The following is a 13,586-nucleotide window of genomic DNA, read 5'->3' as shown; positions in this document are numbered from 1 at the left end:
AACTGATTTTGTGCTTAGTATGTATTAAAAACTTGCAGTTTAATGACCTGAGCAAGTATAAGTAAGACGTGCTTTGGTTTGAATGTACCAAACCAGTTCATTCTCATCCTTGAAATAGTTCGGAAAACAGGTTTTTCAAGGTAGCCAGACTTGATAGACTGTTCTGTAAATAATAAACTCATCATATGCTGTGATTGTTTTAAAACAAACAACAAAAAAGGGTTTTAGAATTTAGGTCTTACCTTCTTCATTACTGAAGATGGAAATAGGCTGATTAAAGACTTGCATTTCAAGGGTTTAGGGTTGCCTGCACGTCACTGGGGATTTTTTTGGTCCAAGAAAAAAAACATTCTTTTTCTCTAAAGTATAAAATAGTGGTTCTTGCCCAAAATGAATCCTAGAATTGATACACTGGTTATTTATCCTAGACAGGAGAAATCTTGACGTTTTAGCTTAAGTGCGTGCATCGGTCATAAAGGAAGCATCCAGTGGACAAACATTCTTCACTGAGTGAATGTTTTTCTGCTTTGCTGTTTTTCCAGTGGGGGCTTGATGAATTGAACCTTAACTCTTCCGTATACAGCTAGCAGACACAGTAATGATAGTCTGCTCGTTTCTGACTTTGTGCTCATCCAAAGTGTGCAGAATTAGCGTTCTTTTTGAGCACGGTGGTTCACACAGCATGCCCCCTCACCAGGCTACTGGAAGCAAACAACAGGAACCTGCTCCAGTGGGACGTTGAACATCTCCATCTTAGGGAACGCGCAGAAGTAAAGAGGGATGAACACTGTCCAGTTGGGTTAGCCTCCCTGTTAGAACTCGATGTTAGTGCTTAGTTTCTCCCTTGTTGTAATTTGAAGAAAAAGGGCCCAATTTATAATATATTCTGTATGTTTAATTGTGTGTGAGCTTACATTTAACTTACTGAAGAACAGAGGCCTAATAATCACCGCCAGGACAAAGGATTCTTTGGAATTGCCAAATGATGTACTGATAACATTGTCTGCTAAAATTATTTTAACAGTTTGTGATGTGATATAAACATACTTATAAATCTGAAGTAAACACAGCCCAAAGGCTTTTCTGCTTACGTGGGAAAAGGATTAGGAAAAGCTATTTCTGAGTAACTTCATGAATTCTGGGCACTGGGGAAGGTAATTTATTCTTACCTGGAAGTGGTGATGGTGATTCATTTCATTTCCCTATGAAATTACCATGAAAAAGGATACATGAAAACAAAACGGTCACAGGACAATAAAGTTCTCAGAAAAAGAGGTTTTTCGTGACCATTGACTATAGCAATAATCTATATTTGGCAGAAATGCCGTTCTATTAAAAGCTGTCAACTATTTATAGAGAATTCTTTGTGTAGCTGTCATTAAGAGAGCTTAGATTTAGTCCTTGAATATTAAAAATCAGTTCTAAGGCAGAGCTGAGTTCTGTGAGTGACTGAATATGCATTATGTTCATGGTTCACAAAGTAAAGTTCTTATGGCAAATCTGTAAGAAAGGAAATGCTTTATGTTCTGAAATACACTGTTCAGTGTGTTTCACTTAAGAGACTTACACAGGACTTTTCACTATGACAGTCTTGAGCATGTTTTATGAATTCTGTGATTGACCTGCATGCTTTGAACACGCTGTTCAGTCTGTGTGCAAAGTTACTAGTTTAAAGTCAATAGTTAGAACAAGCTGAAATATTTTTTGTTGAAATATAAAATGTGACCACTGTTCTAATCCTGAGGTACATCAGTGTAAAGGCCATAGCGTACCCTAGAAAGGGGTATTACATTTTCTGAGCCTATCAGATGTAAATTCTTATAGTATGTTTGTAGTGTGTCTCTATGTATCTAGGTATTCACAATTGTATAAAATTCTGGAACAAAGTGAAGTTCACAGGGGTTATTAGGTTTTGCATTGCATGTATTTCACCAAGAACAATGCCAACTCATAGTTCATCAAGGTAGTGTAATTAAATGCTATTAATTTCTCATGGTTTTTCTGCAATACTTCCTCTTTCTGGCTTGTTCCAGAGTGTGCATGACAAAGGGCAGGTGTGGCATTATTACTGAAAAATAGCTCTGTGTTGGATGGGGGTTGCAGTAGCAGTGGCTAACTGTGTAATTTGAGCTGAAACTGAAACTTCTGTTTTCAGGTCTGCTAGGGGCCTGAAAGCCCTTATGGGCTGGTTTGAGGAACAGTCTACTTAGACTTGTAATTTTTAGCACCTGGGATCCAGGCTGGCAAGCAGGATAAGCTGGTAGTGTGTCGGATGGGACCCTGATGGAAATTTGCTAGATTTGCATTGGAATTCCATCAAAACCAATATGTTCCCCTTGACTGTTGTGATTTAAATGAATTGTCGCTTTGACAGAAAAATTGTCACTTTGTGACAGAGCACTCTGCACCGAAGCCTTCAAGTGACCGTAAAGACGTGTGCCATTCATCTCTTTTCATCTTTTGAATTGTGTAGCTTCATTTGAGTATAAGCACAGAGAGGACGAGAACAAGGCTTTAACAAGGCATTGTGATTTTGAGAATAACGTGTATGTGGAAAGAACGTCTTTTATAGCCTAAACTGAAGGGTAGAGTTGCCGTGTGCCTCTACACGTCTGCCACGTTCCAGCTCGGAGGAGGCTACGTTTGGTAGCTGGGTGAAGTGATCTTTTTGTTCAGTCCGCTAGTAAAAAGCGGTTCTTTTCCTGAACCGCCAGCGCTCTGCGTCATGCTGGGACGTAAGGATCATCCGAGTGCCCTTTGACTCAGCACAACTGCATTCCTTTCTCTAGGTTTACACGGACATGACCAAAAAATCTGAGGTGAAACTCAGGAGCAAAATGCGGTCTGCAGAACTTCTTTTGCTGGCTGCTGAGAGTAAAATACATTTTTCAAGAATATGCTTAGATCAGTGAGGCCTAGCGAGCGTTTAATGCTTTGGTTCTTTTTTTTTTTTTTTTTTCTTTTTTTTTTTTTTTTTTTTTGCTCATCAGAGTTACTGTCAAGGGCAATAGAATTGTATTTAAAAATGGAAGCGATTACAAAATTTGTGTATTTCTGAATAAATATTTAGGGTAAAACTTGAAAAAATAAGTGCTATTTTTTAAATGTGGGTTAAAACTTTCTCTGGCTGTGTGAAGAATCATCTTGTTCTGGGATGTTTGAAAAGGAGAAAAGGAAATGCATTTGAATTTCCAGTAGATGAAATTATATGCTGTTTCCGCATGATTCATCATGATCAAATCTCACAAGTAGCTGATAAGTATTCAAATATTTGGTTTTAACTTGTTGGTTAATAAGTCATGCCTTTAGAGAGATGAACATTTTTATGAAATATATTGCCTCATTTTTACTGCTTTTGCTTCATGCTTTTTATTTTTATTTGGTTATTTTTCTGTTTTCTCTAAGGTGAATTTTAAGCCTGCCTGTCCTACTTGCCTTCTGATTTGTAAAATGTGTAGCTCACAGGTGGGTTTTTAGAATCTTCTTTCTGTGTTGGTGTCTCTGTTATCACTCCAGCTATTTGCCTGTCAAGACCCAAAACCTGGAGTGTATTAAAATTGAATCTCGTAGTGTTTATATGACTGTCTTATTTGTTTTTTTTTTCTGGCATTCTTAGTCTTAGATTTGGACTCTTTTTCTCAGTCCTTTTGAATGATCTTAATAAAATTGTGCTGTAATTAATAATTTTCAATGGCTGAGGCAAATACCAGGTTAGCTGCTTTGCAGATAGATGTTTTCTGTTTGTTTACAATACAAGTAGGAATAAATACTAGTGTTTTTCAGTCTCATTTTCGCTGAGCCATCCGTACCTAGAAGAGTTTGGTTTGTTCCTTGTGCCTGTTTAGTACTTGGCACTTTGTTATGTACCATTAGCATTTGTGACCTGTGACAAGGAATCAAGTTTGTATTTTGTTTCATTGTTAAAATTTGTAGGGAAAATAACTTTTCAAGCCTGTGTTGTCTGATTTGGATTCAGGTTTAATAAAGATGTCTAAGTAACACTTCAAAGTCTGCCCTGATTAGAAGGAAGGATTTTTTTTTTTCTTTTTTTTTAGCTCAGATTAATTTTGAGTCCCTGTGCCAGGAGCAGGATGGAGATTAAAATGATCAACTCACTTTTACAAAATGTTTTATGACAGGAAGCCAAGTTTCTGATCGATAATCATGTCTGTATATTGAGTCAGGCCTTCTTTTGTGTGGAAGACTTCCTAAGCCAAAAGAAAAAGATGGATTCCATAAGATTGGTAGTTTTCCTTTTTTTTTGAAGCTGAACCTTGTGTTTCTGTTTCTTTTCCCTTTTCCTATTTCCTTTTGCTCTTCTGAGCCTTCCTATGTGTAGCTTAAGGTGAAAAACCACAAAACTTTTAATTTCTTCTGCACGTCAGAATGAGGAATCAGTAATGGCCTGGGATTATGCTCAGCTCTTTTGGAATTAATTCGTATGTCACATCAGTGCATGCAAATGAATGTAGGTTAGCAGCTGGAAAAGAGATGGGTAGCACGGGAATCCCGGCACTGGGTGTCTGACACTGGTTTTGCCGCTGGCTGTTCTTTGCCAGACATGCCGGGGAGAACTGACGGGAAATTGCGGGGTGCTGTCAGCTCCAGATGTTGTTTAAACTTGAGAGAAGTTTGTTACTGCGCCAAAACTAAAGGTAGACCAAAAGTACGTGCTTCATTGCAATGGCCTTGCTGGGGCACCGAGAGCGCGTGTGTGTGAGAAGTGTATGTATGTGTAAAGTGTAAGTGTGTGCAAGGTGACCTTTCTTGGGTGTTTTTTCGGTCTCTTCTTCCAAGGCTCTGTTCTACCAGTTATAGATAGGCTGATACAGATATGTTGATTAGACATTTGGGAGGGCACATGCGCCCTGCGCTTTGTGCAGGGCTGGTGTCGCTGAAATGACTTGGGCACTCTGGTCTGCTTCATTTGAAAATAACCCTCATCTTAAAAGCTATGTCACAGCCTTGAAAACAAGTTAGGGTTTTTGTAGCTGTGTGTCTGTTATTTAGCATTATGTAGGTGATGTCAAAGTGCCTTTGGCTCCAGAAGAGAGGTACGTTCACGAGCCTCACGCCTGTCAGTTATTAGAGAGGTTTGGCTTTGCGGATGGGTAGCCAAGGTGGGATGTAAGGTGGCAGAGCAGCGGCTGAGACTACCTAATGAGACTGCAGTCCTGTTCCACACCCTTTCCCCTCTGCCTTTCCTACAACCCTCTTTTCCCCTTGCTTCTTGGAACATGCCTGTATGTGCTGGTGGTCTTGCAAGCAGTCCCTTCCCCTAGCTTGGAAGTGGTTATGGTTCACCCTTTGCAGCCCAGCTTGCCAGTCGGTTCCGTGTTTGCCCGTGGCGCAGAAGGCCTGCTCTGTGCTGCTGTCGGTGAGGCTCTGGTGCCCTTCACACTGCTGCTGTTCTCTGGGAGCGACCTACAGGAACCGTCTCACTGAGGCCAGCAAGACGTTCAAACATCTTAAGAGCATCTTAAGACTCATCACCAGTCCCCATTTGCTGAAAAGAGCGAAAACTGAGTGGCATTTGGTGTCACGCTATGGTAGTAGACTGACTTATTAGACAGCTGTGCCTGAATGGGACTGATTATGCCACGTGCAGGTAGGTGAAATGTCGGCAGGGTTAATGCAGAGATTGTAGGGACTTGCAGAGAGCTGTTGGAAGGGCCTGGCCGATGTGCGAGTGGGGTGCTGCCTAGAGCCATCGATAACAAGTGCAAGGCTCAGGGATTTGGGTGGAAAGGGGACCATTAGAACATGGTTCCGAGGCACGTAAAAAAAGGAGAGAGGTTTCAGCTCTGAAATTATTTAAGTAATTTGGAAAAATGTAAGCTTTCACGTTTCCGTGATTATATGTGTGGGTTATAATTATGCCTTCTGAGGTAGGTTTACTTTGGACGTCACGATAGGTGGCTTTCATGAAAAGTGAAACGCTAAGACTTGCTGGAACCCAGTGTACTTTTTTAAAGACACCTTGTGTGTGTTTTTTTTCCTCTATATTATAGTACACACTTGTTTTCATGTATAATACTACCACTGCACTGGATGTCTGGGAGTTTTCTGGCAAATCTGGAGAGAGGGGTTTTTCCAGCTGCCTACTGATAAAGCAGTCTGCTTTATAGTCCTATTGTAAGACCTGGAAGTCATTTAAAGGATTTTAGGCATCCAGGATATAGTTGAAATGTGCAGTCCTTCAGCCTGGGTGACAGCTCTTTGGAGTCAGTTTGCTTGTAAACAGAGAGGTTGCTATTTGTCTGAAGAACGCAGTTTTTTAGAAACGGAGTGAACTAAGTATCTCAAATTAGAAAACTTTTTTTCCCCAGAAGGGTGGGGAGGAGTGTCTTGAGGGGAGAGGGAAGTATCCTTCGGAGGAAGTTTCTGAAATACGGCAGCTGTTAGCTACTTTGAATGTTTTGTTACCTCTTGGGATGTTAGCTGTGAAGTGCAAGGTTTGTGGAGGAGGACCTTGCCCTGTTCATTTAGTCCCTAGAACCAAAATTCAAGTTGAACAAATGCCATGAAGAGATGGCAGCAGCAGGCTTGTGTGTATTGGATGTCATGTATTGACTTGGTTGGGATGTCAGGAGCAATGGAAGCAAAACTGTGCAGATTCTTGTGGAAGATTACTATTTTCTTAATAGTCTTTTACAAGAGGTTGTCGGAAGAGGCTTTGGACTTTTTGGAAATGAAGTAGAAATGAATCCATTTTTTTTCCCCCTGAACTTGAGTAGATGGTTTAAGAAAGAGAAACAGTGGAACTTGCATCTATATTTTTTTTCTAGTAATGAGGAACAACGTAAGTGAGAGGTAGCGTGCTTTTTGTAGCAGAACTAGTGGGACATATTTCCTCTGGTTTTGGTTAGGAAGAGATGCTCTAGGAAGAAGATGGATCTGACAGGCTTGTCCTGAGACCTGTAGACAAAGTCCATGCAAAACAGGAAAGAATTGGAGAGTGTCAGAATGTTATAAGGGTGCGAGCGACCTTCTTGCAGGTGTCATTTATCTCTGTACAGGCTAAAAAAATACCTCGTAAATGTTTCAATGCTTTGCAATGTGGTATTCAATGCATCTGTCAATTCTGAAATAACTGTGTGTATTTCTCCTTATAAAATAAATTAAGACATTAGAAAGCTTTGAATTATTTAGGATAATTCCAAAACACAAATAGTTTGAATGCACTTTTCTAAACACTTTTAAAAATTGTGTAAATGTGAAGACACAAAAAGTCATCTTGGGAGTAAAGACTTTTATATGAATAAAAGTTTGGGAACTGTGAGGCAGGCTGTATGACTACATTATCAGGAACAAATCAAAGTTTTGGGATGCCTTTAAATTGTGTGTGTGTGTTTGTTTTTTGATGGGACTGAACTCCAGTCTTCTCAAAACCAGGCTTTTAATAAAGTTTCCTAAATTACCAAACCTAAATTATCAGTCACTTTTGGAAACTTACACATACAGATGTTTGTGTGAAACATGTGTATGTGTAAATAGAAATAGATGTGCTTCTATTCCTGCAGATATTTTTTTACTTTAAAATCTCAGACTGGGTAGAATGATTTTCTTTGCAGATATTTCTAGCATTCAGTAAATGTCTCCTCATGCTATTGTTTCATAATAGCATCGAAGGGAATCTTTCTGAAATAGAGCCATAGTTGATATTACAGATCTAAGAGTTTATATGTCCCTAGCACCATAGTATGTTTGCATGCCAACTGCTTAAAAATAGAAGTAACAATTTATCTTTCTTTCCAACCCTCAGGAAAAAAAAAAGCTAGATTTGACTGAGGGTGTTAGTTTTCATGAGTTAAATGAGTTCCTCTTAGTGAGGCGGTGGGAGGAACTTCTTGAGAGAAAGCTAACTATTAAGGAAGAGTTCCTTTAGGAGATGGTTCTTAACAGAGCAAAGCCCAAGCTTGATGAAGGAGCTTGGTTGTTTTTTAAATGTGGAGCAATGAGTTTCCTGTCCACTTCATCGTCTCCTGGCAGTTCATTCTGTCCCGCAGGTCCAGCCCGTATGAAAATTCATTCGTCATTACTCCCAAGCTTGCTTCCTGTGTAGTCCCTGTCAGTGTTATGAAAAGGATGCTGGCATTTCTGTGGTTAGTTTTGGTGTCTCAAATATAAGTGACATCATCTCCCTTGGACTTCAGATGGAGTAAGAAAAGCTACAGATGCAGTGATACTTTCCTTTAGGGTGTTCTCAGTACAAACATCTGTTTCAGTTTAGAGATTTTTTTTTTAACTGAGTTTGTACCTGCAGATAGCAAATACAGATTTTGTCATGATATTAAATAGGTTTGTTTTTCCTCCCCATGCAGGAATCTTTGCTTACCTGAACTACCATGTTCCCCGGACAAGACGGGAGATCCTGGAGACCCTTATCAAAGGGCTCCAGCGGCTGGAGTACAGAGGATACGATTCTGCAGGTAGTTCTCTCCAAGTTTAAACGATGATTCTCTTTGTGTGTTTATGAATGCTTTCAACTGTTGCCTACTTTTTAAGAAAACTGAAGCAACAGATTGGATGCTTCTGTGATCATGCAGTCAGACTTTTGGATTGACTTTAGATTTACAATTTTTTAAAAAACATTTCTGATGCGTATTATTCAAGCATTTGAAAATAACTGTAAGACAACAAAAGGAAAATCCATTTTTAATCTAAGGGGCTTCTAACCTTTAGTTTGAGGTTCAAGTGGGGGGAAAAAAGGGCACTGAAAAAAAAAACTTCTGTATTTGTTTCTGTAAAATACTGTAACATAATTTCTGCATTTCACACTCTTTCCTCATTTTGTGGTGATAATTAGGTGTGGGAATTGATGGAGGAAATGACAAAGACTGGGAAGCTAATGCTTGTAAAATCCAGCTCATCAAACAGAAAGGGAAGGTGAAGGCTCTGGATGAAGAGGTTCACAGTATGTATTACTCTTGATTACTTTGCCCCTTTTCCTCCCATTAAACATCTTATAATTTTATTTGTTTTGAATATCTTCTGTCTTATTCAGAAGCACTGTATTCCAGGTTATTATGTGTAAATGTAACACAGGCATAAACACACGTGCTGTGATGGACTCGGTGATTCCGTGGATGTTGTCATGAAGTCACAGAGAAGTTCTGATTTCTCAAGCCACGGGAATCACATTCTGTTAAAATAGAATGGAGCTGGAGAAAAAAGATAGATAAATATATAAATAGATATACAATTTACTCTCTATATAGAGAGAGTAAATTCGGTAATGTTTATTGTGTGTGTGTGTGTGTGTGCATATATATATGTATATATTACTATATGCATAGTAATATATATAGTGTATGTTAGTGCTGATCTCTACTGATACCTTGAATCTGTGTAATGATTTTTATTTTGTGGGGTGAGGAGTGCAGGGAGACAACTTGTGCACATCCACATTCAGAATTCCCCTTACAAATTCAGCCAGGAGATGTGGAGAGAGGCAGGCGCAAGGAAGTGTTGTGAAAGATTCACTTGTTAGAACAGTGATTCTTGGGTAAAGAGTTTCTTTCCCTCTTCTCTGCTCTGTGGCAGTTTTAGGACATGAAACTTTCTGAGTGGAAATGAAGCTGTGTATTTCAGTTGTGAACATCTTTAAATATGCATGAAAGAAAGCATTTTATTGCTTTACTGGAGCACATGGTCTTTGCTGTGATAGCTTTATACACTCGACACTTTGTTAGTGATTTGCTGATTTTATTTCCATTTTAGTATTGCAGTCTTTGTGGACCTTACTTTGAAAGCTTGATAAGACTCCATGTTGGCTTTGGGGTAGGAACAGGCCCTTAGTAATAAAAACTTCTCTCACTTTTGCCTGCAGAGCAACAGGATATGGATCTTGACATTGAGTTTGATGTACATCTTGGAATTGCACATACCCGTTGGGCTACCCATGGCGAGCCCAGTCCTATCAACAGCCACCCGCAACGCTCAGATAAGAACAACGGTAAGAATTTTTGCCTGATCAAATGTGTGTCGCTGAGCAGGAGCTGTGACAGCTCTTAGAGTTTCAGGAAAGCTTATTGCCTTTTCTGATTGCTAGTGTGTAACAGAAAGGGATAATTGAAGGCAGTGCCTGTGAACAGTTTATTTTAGGCTATGATACTAATCCCAGCTATGCAGAAGCCAGTGGGGCTTGGCCACTGATCTGAAGCTGTGGGCTAGGTTCTAATGAATGGCTTGCAGCAGTAGACAGTCTCCTGAAGAACTGGGATTAGTGCCCCAAAGCTTCACTTAGCATATGGCCACTGGACAAGGAGGATATCAAAACACATTAAATTCCAAAGTAAGCATTTTCCCATCCTTTCCCATCCCAGCCATTTGATGGCAGTGGGTTGGTCTGCTCTGTGCTGTTGCAGAATGCAGCTAGGTTGGTGTGCATGTCTGTAATGTCCTGGTGGGTGGCACCAGCAAAATGATAGAACGAGCATAGTAGTTAATTACTGTTAGTAAGTGTGGGTTCCTAAATAGCCAATCATTTAAGAATCTTCAAAAACTTCACGGGATCTAATTTGTCTTAGTCCCACCCATGTAATTATTAGCTTTTGCCATTACTTACCAACCCAAATGGAGCAGATCAGGGAAATGGCACCACAGAGTAGAACTCCTATCTTTATCCTACTAAGTATACCTTTACATACAATAAAATTGTGGACTCTGCTCTCTGTTCTAGTATTATACTGCTATCTGTATACGTAGGCCACAGGAATAGAATATTTACTGTACTACTATTTTAAGATACTTAAAACATTTGCCTGTGTCTTGGATCTGAGCAGTGTATTTCTCCCTGACTCTAGAATTCATTGTTATCCACAATGGCATTATAACCAACTACAAAGACCTAAGAAAATTTTTGGTAAGTAAAACTAGAGTGTTTGTGAGAGAGAATGTATCCTGGGATATAGTGAAGTACTGCTGTATAGATTATCTAGTTGAAGTTGCACAAGTCCTTGCACCAGGTGGCAAAACACCTGATAATTTGAGACAACTTCTGTTGGAGATCCTTTGAGATAGAATTATTGTACGTGTTTATGATACTTGCTGAGCTCAAGACAGGCCTGCAGGTTAAGGTTACATTTTGAAAGGACGGAAATTGCTATCCAAGTCACAATGTGCTGGTGGCATCTTGCATTTTGAGGGGGAGAATTGTTCTTCTCTGGTTGAGGGCACTTGTTTTGATGATCCAGCTTTAGGAGTTGCACAGATTTTGTTTTGCTGGTTGACAGCTCTATTAGCAGAAGTAAGTAAATCTCTTCCAGACTTTCTCTCATTTTTTTTCCTTCTTGAGTTGCAAACATTGCCATTGTTAAACTTGTCACTTAGCTCTGTAAGATACACATCGCAAATGAATAGGGCTTCTTTGTAGGTCCTTATATCCATGCTTATATTTAAATATGCCAAATCTTTGTGTATGACATCTTTAAGAAGCTCCCTTTTCTCTCCATCCTCATGGTTAAAATTCCAGTCCAGACTTTGATCATCTTGCATCTTCATTGCTCTTACATCCTTTTCTTTGACAGATATGCTGAGGTTACTCTCTGTCACCTTTCCTGTGTTGCTGAACTTATCTCTGTGTTGTTCTCCTCCACCTTCCTTTCTGTTCACATATCTTTTTCATGTTTTAAATTTAGATTACATTTTGGGGAAAGAGATTGCTGTCTCGAGTTACCATTTGTGCAACAAATAATAAGTATTTGATAGGGACTGATGGTGATAATGTCAGAAAATAATACCATGTTTTTTGGTTGCTTACTTTTAGGAAAGCAAAGGATATGATTTTGAGTCTGAGACCGACACGGAAAGTATTGCAAAGCTTGTCAAGTATATGTACGATAATCGTGAAAGTGATGATATTAGTTTCACCACCCTGGTGGAGAGGGTTATCCAGCAACTGGTAATATATTTTGGAAAGGGTGGGAGGAGCAGGCGATATGTAATTTTTTCTGATAGAATTGAGCATAAATATAAAAATTTTACTAGTATTTCTAAGTTGGAAAAGTGTTTCTGGAGCATTGAATCTGACCCGCAAGTCTGTGCCCTTCAGTGTCAGTATTGGAAGAAATCCTGTAGTGTAAACATATGGGCTGGCTGCTTTTTAAAGGTTTTTGTTTGTTTTTGTTTTCTTGCAGTCAGTTTAATGCTTTGTCTATGGCGTGAAGGACAGTAATTTCCACTCTCCTTTAGATACATATTCTTTCTTATGTAATGTAGATATTTTCCTCCTGATTATTTACTAATGTTAAGGTTTTGGTCTCAATAGTATCTTGAGGCAGCCAGTTCTTTAAGTTGGGAGAGAACACATGCAAGATTTTTAACATTATTTTCTCTTAGTGTGTGTTTGTGGGGGTTCATTTGCTTAACAAAGTCACAGTTTGAGACACTGATTTAGGAGAGTGAATTCAAAACCGCATCTGAGCTTTTACTGAAGTTTCATTGGAGCCAGTGGTACATGATCCAATTAAACTTGTGCTTAAGATCTTCCCTGAAACTGGACTTTATTTACTCTGTATAAACCTCCAGTCTGGAAGAGATGCTGACCCCTTGTGGGAACTTAATTGTAAAGCATGTTGCTTCCATCTTCCATGTGTCATTTATTATTTGCTGAATTATGCATGTGAAGAGGAATATACTTCTCTTTCCAGAACTAGCTTGTTTAGGAGACACTTTTTGAGTAATTTGTCTGGCAAAAGCTATAGTAGCTATAGGCAACAAGTTTTACTTGCAGATCTTGGTGGCAGTTTGTATTTCTCTCATTCCAGGAAGGTGCTTTTGCCCTTGTGTTCAAAAGTGTTCATTATCCCGGTCAAGCAGTTGGTACCAGGTAAGAGTAGCTATAAAAGACAACATTTTTTTCTTGCATCCCATGTGTAGTTTCTAAGCTCTTTCTTTTGACTAATTAGAAGATGATAATGTAGTGGTTGTTCTAATTACGCTGTATATGCTGGGCTGGTGGTAGCTGTTGTTTTTCATTTTCTTTCTCCCTCCTTCCTTTTCCATTTGTTATTAGCAGGAAACTCTAGAAGTGTTTTATCGGTTTCCTAGTGACCACTTGTGTTGCAGTTGGTCTGAAGCAGGCCAGCTCTGACCATCTGAGCATGCTTCAGAACGCTGGTTAGGAGAGCTTTTAAAAGGGATGGTTTTATTCTCCATTGCATTTGTAATTGTGGTGGCAGCATTTGGGCAAGTTTTATTTTCATTTTACTTGAATAAATTGGGAGTTAGGCCAGCTTGGTTTTCAGGTGTAGTACTTCACTTTAAAACATCAGGATCTGTTGGGAATGGTTTAGCCGTGCATGTGCCTAACATAGTTTTAACATCTCAGTGTCAGTATGTGTTTGTACATGCACCCAGTGGGCAACAGCTGTTGTGCTCTTGACTCGTGTGTCCATAGAATTCCAGTTACTCTTACAGAACTGACGCTAACTTGTCCTTACGTTGCATTTATTCAGATGCTGCTGTGTTTGCAGCAACAACAATTTATCTGTGAGGCGCTTTCTCTGTTTATAGTTCAGTTCAGTGGCTAAGACGCTGCACCAGAGAACAGCAGTCCCTTAAGATCGAATGTTCGGATGCTG

General features: G+C 39.4%; 1 protein-coding gene across 2 annotated transcripts in view; it reads left to right on the top strand.

The window, feature by feature from the left end:
* GFPT1 (glutamine--fructose-6-phosphate transaminase 1) overlaps positions 1-13,586 on the top strand; it is a 42,542-nt gene that overhangs the window by 2,731 nt on the left and 26,225 nt on the right. For both annotated transcript variants that reach the window (XM_062597056.1, XM_062597055.1), the window contains exons 2-7: positions 8,325-8,432; positions 8,810-8,917; positions 9,833-9,958; positions 10,809-10,867; positions 11,771-11,905; positions 12,771-12,832. In XM_062597056.1, the coding sequence (XP_062453040.1) occupies positions 8,325-8,432; positions 8,810-8,917; positions 9,833-9,958; positions 10,809-10,867; positions 11,771-11,905; positions 12,771-12,832 (598 nt within the window). The remainder of the gene's footprint in view (positions 1-8,324; positions 8,433-8,809; positions 8,918-9,832; positions 9,959-10,808; positions 10,868-11,770; positions 11,906-12,770; positions 12,833-13,586) is intronic.

Source organism: Rhea pennata, chromosome 28 (assembly GCF_028389875.1).
Source record: "Rhea pennata isolate bPtePen1 chromosome 28, bPtePen1.pri, whole genome shotgun sequence".
Lineage (NCBI taxonomy): Eukaryota > Metazoa > Chordata > Aves > Rheiformes > Rheidae > Rhea > Rhea pennata.
This window is presented reverse-complemented; position numbering and strand designations above follow the sequence as displayed.